At 40.6% G+C, this 7,200-nt stretch overlaps 1 protein-coding gene across 1 annotated transcript; it reads right to left on the bottom strand.

The window, feature by feature from the left end:
- Window positions 1-86: 86 nt before the first annotated feature.
- On the bottom strand, window positions 87-4,840 carry timmdc1 (translocase of inner mitochondrial membrane domain containing 1). Its single transcript, XM_077606199.1, has 8 exons — window positions 4,711-4,840; window positions 3,460-3,797; window positions 2,950-3,115; window positions 2,766-2,854; window positions 2,561-2,628; window positions 2,158-2,236; window positions 564-674; window positions 87-490 (listed from the first exon to the last, which is right to left on the bottom strand). The coding sequence occupies exons 2-8, from the start codon at window positions 3,774-3,776 to the stop codon at window positions 352-354; spliced, it is 969 nt and encodes a 322-aa protein (XP_077462325.1). The 5' UTR covers window positions 3,777-3,797; window positions 4,711-4,840; the 3' UTR covers window positions 87-351.
- Window positions 4,841-7,200: the final 2,360 nt, after the last annotated feature.

Genomic DNA, 7,200 nt, shown 5'->3' with positions numbered 1-7,200 from the left:
GCTCCAGCACCCCCACAACACGAGTGAGGATAAAGTGGTTCAGAAACTGAGATGAGATGAGATCTTGTTGAGCCACTAACTTCATCTCATGTTTACTGTTTAATAATACACTATTCAATATTCAGGTAAAGTCCACATCCTCTTTAAGTTGACTGTATGATTGCTGCAATTGTCTCTTTAGAAAAAAATATTAAGGTAGATGAGTCATGCTTGTTCCGTTGAACGGATGTCACAATAGATTGATCAATTTCCTTTTTTCCTCACTTGAAATAAAATAAGAGCTGGATTCCAAGTAATCATTGAAGTCATTGTCATTTGAAGTCATACTTTCAGAGTTGGTAGGCCACGCTGTCATTGGCTGCTCGAGTCCTCATTCTGCGGTAAACTGAGCAGCTCATGGATCCTCTTCAAGTCACCTTCTGTAGCCTCTGGCTGTGAGGCAGCGTTCAGGTCACCAACCAGCTCATCGGTCAGTTCAAGTCTCGCCGTCCTGACGGCAATCAGAGAGCAAAAGTGAGAAAATGAGGCTTTCAATACACTTTGCGACAGTGCAACCAACTCACCACTCGGCAACTTTCAACTCATAAAGCTCCCTGCGCTCCCGCCGCCTCCTTTCTCTGACATTTTCTCCCGTCAGCGAGTACATGCTCATGATCAGAGCGCCTGTAGGAATCCTGGGAATACAATGCATTTGTTCTTGGATCAGGTGCGGTATGATGCATGAAGTACCATGAGACGGTTAACCCCCACACTGAATTTACTCTACATCTTATGCGACCTGTTGAGTCACAGGTTTTTAGCACTGTTGAATTGAAAGTATCTGAAGCGTGACCCATAACCTGGCTTTATTTCACTCCTTCCTGCCACAGGCCGAGTCAATCTGTAAAGGTCAAACGCTCCAGGCGACTGCTCACTCAAGCACGCAATAATGGCGAGGCGTAAGTGTGTTTATATTTGTGTATGTGGCGGTAAAGGCTGAGTGTTGTCAGAGCAATAAAATCTAAAATACTGATTACCCCTTTCTGCAGAATGTCACTTTGAATTAATTGCAAGTGTCCAAATTTGGACTTTTTCAGTTACGAGGTCAGTTAAATTCTACTATGGCTAACAAAAATGTGCCAGTTCCTGACATTCAGCCACTAGATGGAGGCAATGAAAAGGACTTGTAGTGGTATTTTGTCCCCACAGTTCCCTGACAAGTATAAATAGCATTGAAACTCAAAAGTACGTGTCTGTAGTTGACCTGACAAAATAGAACCAGAAAACTAACTAGTACAATCAACTGGAAAACGAAAGGCCAGCAAGGTCATAAGAATAATCTATTCATTTAAGAAAAAATAAAACATTGATCTACTACTGACAATTAAATAACAAAAGGGTGGGTGAGATCTAGTCTGTAGATTACCATTAAAGACAACATTCAGCAGGTCTTGAATAAATGCTCTATATGCGCCAACAAGACTAGCGAATAAAGCTGCTCTGAGCATGAGTAAAAAGAAAAACTATTTTTAAATATTTCGCTGTGTATGTTTATGCTGTAAAACGCTGTACCATTTTTCTCATGTAAAGATTACTTTGACGACAAACATAATCATGTATTTTCATTCATTTGGATAGGGAAAGTCGTTATGATGACCCAAATGAGATGGGCCTAGTTGCGAAAATTAATCAACACGTATTTTATTTAAAAAAACAAACAAACAAAAACTACAACTCTACACGTGTGGACATGAAGTTGTTCCAAACGATAAAGATTCTACTTGTGCGTGTTAAGTTAGAAGGAGAAATTAGGCAAATGAGTGCAAGCGAAGCATTAGTGCTCATCAGGCTACGTTTGAAGGAGACAAGGGACTGGAATAACATAGAAGGTAGAAAGAAGAGGGGCAGCTGCTGCCTTGGCCGGCCTCTCCGCTCTATTAGCCAAGCCACAGAACTACTCCGTGCACATGAGCGCCTCTGGCAGCCAGCGCAAGGTCGGGACACGGGTTGGGGAGGAGGCATCTCAGCTGGGGCACAGAGGGTTGCTGGAAGGGCCGCAGCTGGCTGCCAGAGTGCTCATTGCTCTCAAGCTCTATGAGCATGCACAACAAACAAGAGAGTATAAACACAAAGTTAGCTGTGGACGAGTGCGAAAAGAACAACGTGGGGGCTGCTTACCCGAGCACTGTTCCAATGATGGTCCCTGCCACCAGGCCTCGCAGGCCCAGGTTTAGTCGGAATAGACCTCCGGTCACAGCTACACCCGCAAACACACAGACGCAGACTTCAAGCTTTCTTCTTTTTTTAACAAATTTAAAGTCGGGGCAGACCCAGAAATCTTTTGGAAAATGATTATGGTCCAGATTTTCCAATTTTTGAAGATATGAATTGAAACGTGAAAATGGTTGAAGAAATGCTTGAGAAACACATTCAAAGCATGCGAGCTGAGAACCCTGATTTTAATCACTTGACTTATACTTTAAAAAGATATGGTTGAATTTGAACCTAAGAAAAATTACAAGTTAACTATTATTAGCATCTAACTGCAATGAAGATACCCTGCGTTTTTTAATGGAATTACCTCCAGCTGCTGCAAAATTCCCGAGTGTGTACTTGTCCCTGTAAACGGACAAGCCGGTGCTCACAGAACTTTCGGGAAGACAGAAAAACATAAGAAGATCAATATTTAAGATCCGTTGCAATCATCTCAGAGATTGCTGTGATAATAAAGTTGGAGACATCTGTCAACTACAAATAAATACAGCCTGATTGCTTTTTTCGCTTACTTGAACAAAGTAACAAAGGCAGCAACTCTCCAGCTCCATCGGACACCATATTTGACAAAACCTCGGATAGCTGCGTTGTGGGACAGACGCTGATTGGACATAAAAAAAAGCAAAAAATAGAAAATCAACAAGCAGCCACATTGTAGTAGTCATTTTCTTGACTTGTTTGTTAATATTCGCTCACCACTGCCTCCACACGGCTAGAATAGAGTTCCGCTTGGTTCTGCTGAATGTATCTCTGCTTCGCGTGGTGAGCCGCCGGCAGGCCTCCGTAGATCAAGCCCGCGAGGGCAGCAAAAAGTCCACTTTTGATCACATTGGTCACCTCCTCTGGGTAACTCTGGTTCACACTATGGGACAAAATACAACAGCCCAGAGACCAAGATTAAAACAGCATTAAAATATAAAATTTAAAATGCTTAAATGTTTAGGTATCGTGATAGGAATCAAATAAAATAATTTAAAAAAATAGATATTTGGGTTTGCTAAATTCTCACCAACATACTAAACAACCAACTTCCCATGTGGCAAATTAAAAATGTCAGTCTATGATGACACTACACATTCTCCATCTCTTAGTGGCTCACCAAGATGTGTTTAAAAAATATATATAAAATGTTTTCCCTTGTTGTCTGTGTTTTATGTGAGTAAGGTTACGTTTGAAATCAAAAGATGCAAAGATGACGGTACTGACTCTTTCTGAAAGAGATCCTTAATGCGGTCCCAGCCCGTGTCTGGGAATTCTGGCTTGCCTATGTTGGTTGGCATGACACTGGCAGCGACAGGGTGCGGAGGCGTGGCACAGGTTGAGGAGAGAGACGAGGGCATCTGGGCAGAGCGGGGAGAATCCACTTCAGCTGCATGGACCCTGGGGAGTGGGAGGCAAAAACGGGGAGCTGCGCCAATCCTTATCAGGCCCCGCGCCGGGACGGTGCTCCAGGCGCCCCCAGGGGCTGAATCTGCCAGTCGTCTCCGAGGGGCCGAGCCCGTCGTGGATGGCTCCGCATGCATCACGCTTCAACTGGCGTCAGGCTGCGGCGCGGGGGCACAAACACATGGCATAACAGTTGCGGCTGCAGCTTCAACTCGCTGCCCCCCTCAAAACAAACAGCCCCAAGGCATGAGAAGTGCTGGCAGAGGCTAGAGAAGCCATCCAAATAAGCAGATGTCAAGTGGTGCAAGCCCTTTAAAAACATACAGGCTCTCAGATATAATATCTCCATGTATTCCAGTCTCGGTTCGGCTTTACAGATGACTGGGTAATAGATGTTTGGTGTGTACAGAACAAAGTGGCTGGGATGCAAATGAATATGACGTGAATGCGATGCATGAATGAATGAACAAACTGTAAATCACAGGGTTCAAATTGAGTTAAAAAATAATGGGTGAAAAATGTAAATATGCACTCGCTATGAAAATCTTAGTAGTGGTCTTGCACTTAAAAAAAACTATTTATTACCTAAATAGTATCAGAAAACATTTTTCCTATTAGTCAGAGTCAAACAGGTACTTGGCAACAGGACGCCACCAGATGGGGGTCAAACATTGTTTCTAAAGTGTAGTGTCTGAAATTGCTTTCGCCCGCACAACAAATTAGTAATTACTCCGGTAATTAATTTATTGGCTGGCATTGACGGCGAGAGACGTTTATTCCATTTTGCCAAGGAGTCGTGTCAGTGATCATTTTCAGCTAGCCCTCAACAAGCTACAATGGGTTGGCCGTCAGTGGTAGTAAAACGTGTACTTCAATGTGTGAATCTGTACAATAATGTGTACCCAATTATGAGAATAGGGGCAGGAAACCGATTTAAGTTTTAGCAACAACCTCGAAAATTATGTAATATATATTTGCATCTTCACCATCTGTCTCTGTCTATAGCCGTAGTGGCTTGCTGGGTGCTGTCAATGGCAGCTAATGTCTTGGTTAGCTTATAAAATGACTTACCTCGAATACAATGCGTTCCTTAAGGAGGAAATATATAAATATAAATTAGTTGTCATTCATTAGTGTTGGTGTGATTTTAAGTTCCATCGGAAAAGTGATGCCCTTGCTTACCGACCTGTCAACTATGACCACAGGAGTCCTTTTTCTTCTTCAGTCGTAGTTGACTAATCTGCCAAGTAGCGCATTACTGCCATCACCACGTAGCGGATAAGATGCGAAAGTGCAGAAATAAACGAAAAGAAAATTAATAAAAATAAAACAAATAAGTCAATATGGAGGTGCAAAAGGCAGGATGTTCTGTCTTCAATTAGAAATACTACACACAATTAATCACTTGTAAAAAAAATGATATATGTTGAAACTGGACTTTTTTGTTTTTATGCTTTTCCAACTACATCCGCTAAATTCTTCATTCCAATCACACCCCTTGATTATGCCATTAATAAAACAACAAAATACATTATATACTACATTATAGTGATCTAAAAACTGCATATTCATTTATGAATGGCAACAGATATCCTAAAATGACATCCATATAAATCAACCAAGTACATTATGTTTGTTGACATACACAAAATGCAAAAATGACAGCTCACTCATTCTCAACAGTACAAATTTAATTGTCAATAAAAAGAATTATTGTGCTGACACATCACAGCTTTGTTGTCAAATACATCATCTTTTCATGATCAATACATTTTCTAACCAAACAAAAATTATGCATCCTGTTATATGAATACTACAACATATTCAAATTATTGCTCCCCTCTAAGGTGCTAGCTCCCCATAGGAATTAAAAGATTATATAAACAATACTTTAGGTTTAAAAAAAAGTCTAGAGCATTCACACTGTTTCCACTCACAAGAGCTTTCACAGTGCATTTATTATAACTCAGTCTTGCTGGGATTGCGCATTATCTGATTGTAGTTTTTCTGTCTTTTAGGTTGGTAGGTGAGAAGACGACTAAAGTCTGTGAGGAGTCGCTCCCAGTAGCACGAAACATCTTTCATCTGCAAGTGCTCCAAGATGAACCCCATACCTCTGAGGAGAATAAATAAAAAATCATTTTTAAAAAGTGCAACTATTGAAAGAATGTTTGGAGAATGTAAAATCAGTGCTATCAAAAAAAAGATTACCTCATAGCAATTTCTTGTGCAATGTCATCATTGTCTTTGGCAAACTGTAGCATTTCTCTGTGAACAACACATTTTCAGCATTTAAATTGAGAAACACACACAGAAGCCTAATTTCTGAACCTATTTATAAACCACAATTGGAAGAGGATCATCCCAAGATGTTAAAGTTCAAGTATGTGAAGTTTTGAATAAGCATTAAGAAGAATGCAATGACCAAAATACTTCCTGTAATACCTTAAAAAAATGGAGAATGCGTGCTTAAAATACCTGACATTAGATAGATCCTGTTTTACGGGAATGTAGTGGACCCAAGGCTTGAGCTGTGGGTAGTAAAACTCTTTCCATTCATCCCCAACATGAAAAACCAGTGAACCACAAAGAAACAGATGTTTGAAACGAAAGCTGGCTGCCACTCCTCGGAAGTTGAATAAATATCTGAAGGGAAAAAAAATCAGGCCATATCAAGAGACAAACATTTGTGTTGATGATACTGTCCATTTTCTTTAGACTTTCCTCTGACACACATACTTCTGAATGGCAAAAACTCAGCCACAGTTATGACTTACTTGTACTTGCAGTGGTCAACGAGTGGGATTTCTTTAGCTGGTGGTCTTCCAAGAGTGTCCTAAATTCGGCCCACCGTTTGAAACATAAGCATGATGTTTTATTTTCTTATTCAGATCATGCGAAAATAGGAAATGCAAAAAGGCCCACTGACCTTATCAGATTTCCAGGCTTGGTTCTTTGTGTATTCTGCATCCACCAACTCTGGCATTTCTCGGGAAAGGAGGACAAGAGGGTCACGTTCTGGACTTGTCCTACCAAGGGAGGAAATGTGGTAAGGTGTTGTAAAATCTACCTTTTACATCTGGTCTGTCCGGCCTTAACATTAAATTAACTGGAGGAGAGAAATTAACAAATGTGTTCAATATCATAAACAGAAAAAGAAAAAGAAAAAAAAAACAGAATACGTGTTTATTATTACACAAAAGAAAAACAACTAGCCTGGAACCTCTGAAGAATCCTTTGGACACTTTCTTCTGCCAAGGCCACAGACCTGCAGACCTGAAACATCATTTTTTTTTTCAAATGTACACCAATTTTCAAACAAAAGAATAAATTTGGGTCTTACTTTATGAGGTCTTGCCTCATTAAATCCCATCTTCCTAATCCAGTGGGATAAATGGGCCACACAGCAGGGCCCCCCTCCCAGAATGTCCACGCTGGGTACATGATGTCTTGGTAGTCTGACGTCTTTGCAAATTGGATGAAAAATAGACAAGCATATAAACATTAATGGCTAAATATCTTAGTGAATGATATACGGTGTGTGCACTGTCAATTTATTGA

The sequence above is a fragment of the Stigmatopora argus genome, chromosome 1 (genome assembly GCF_051989625.1).
Source record: "Stigmatopora argus isolate UIUO_Sarg chromosome 1, RoL_Sarg_1.0, whole genome shotgun sequence".
NCBI lineage: Eukaryota > Metazoa > Chordata > Actinopteri > Syngnathiformes > Syngnathidae > Stigmatopora > Stigmatopora argus.
Note: the sequence above shows the minus strand (reverse complement) of the source record. Positions and strands in the feature narration are given on the sequence as shown.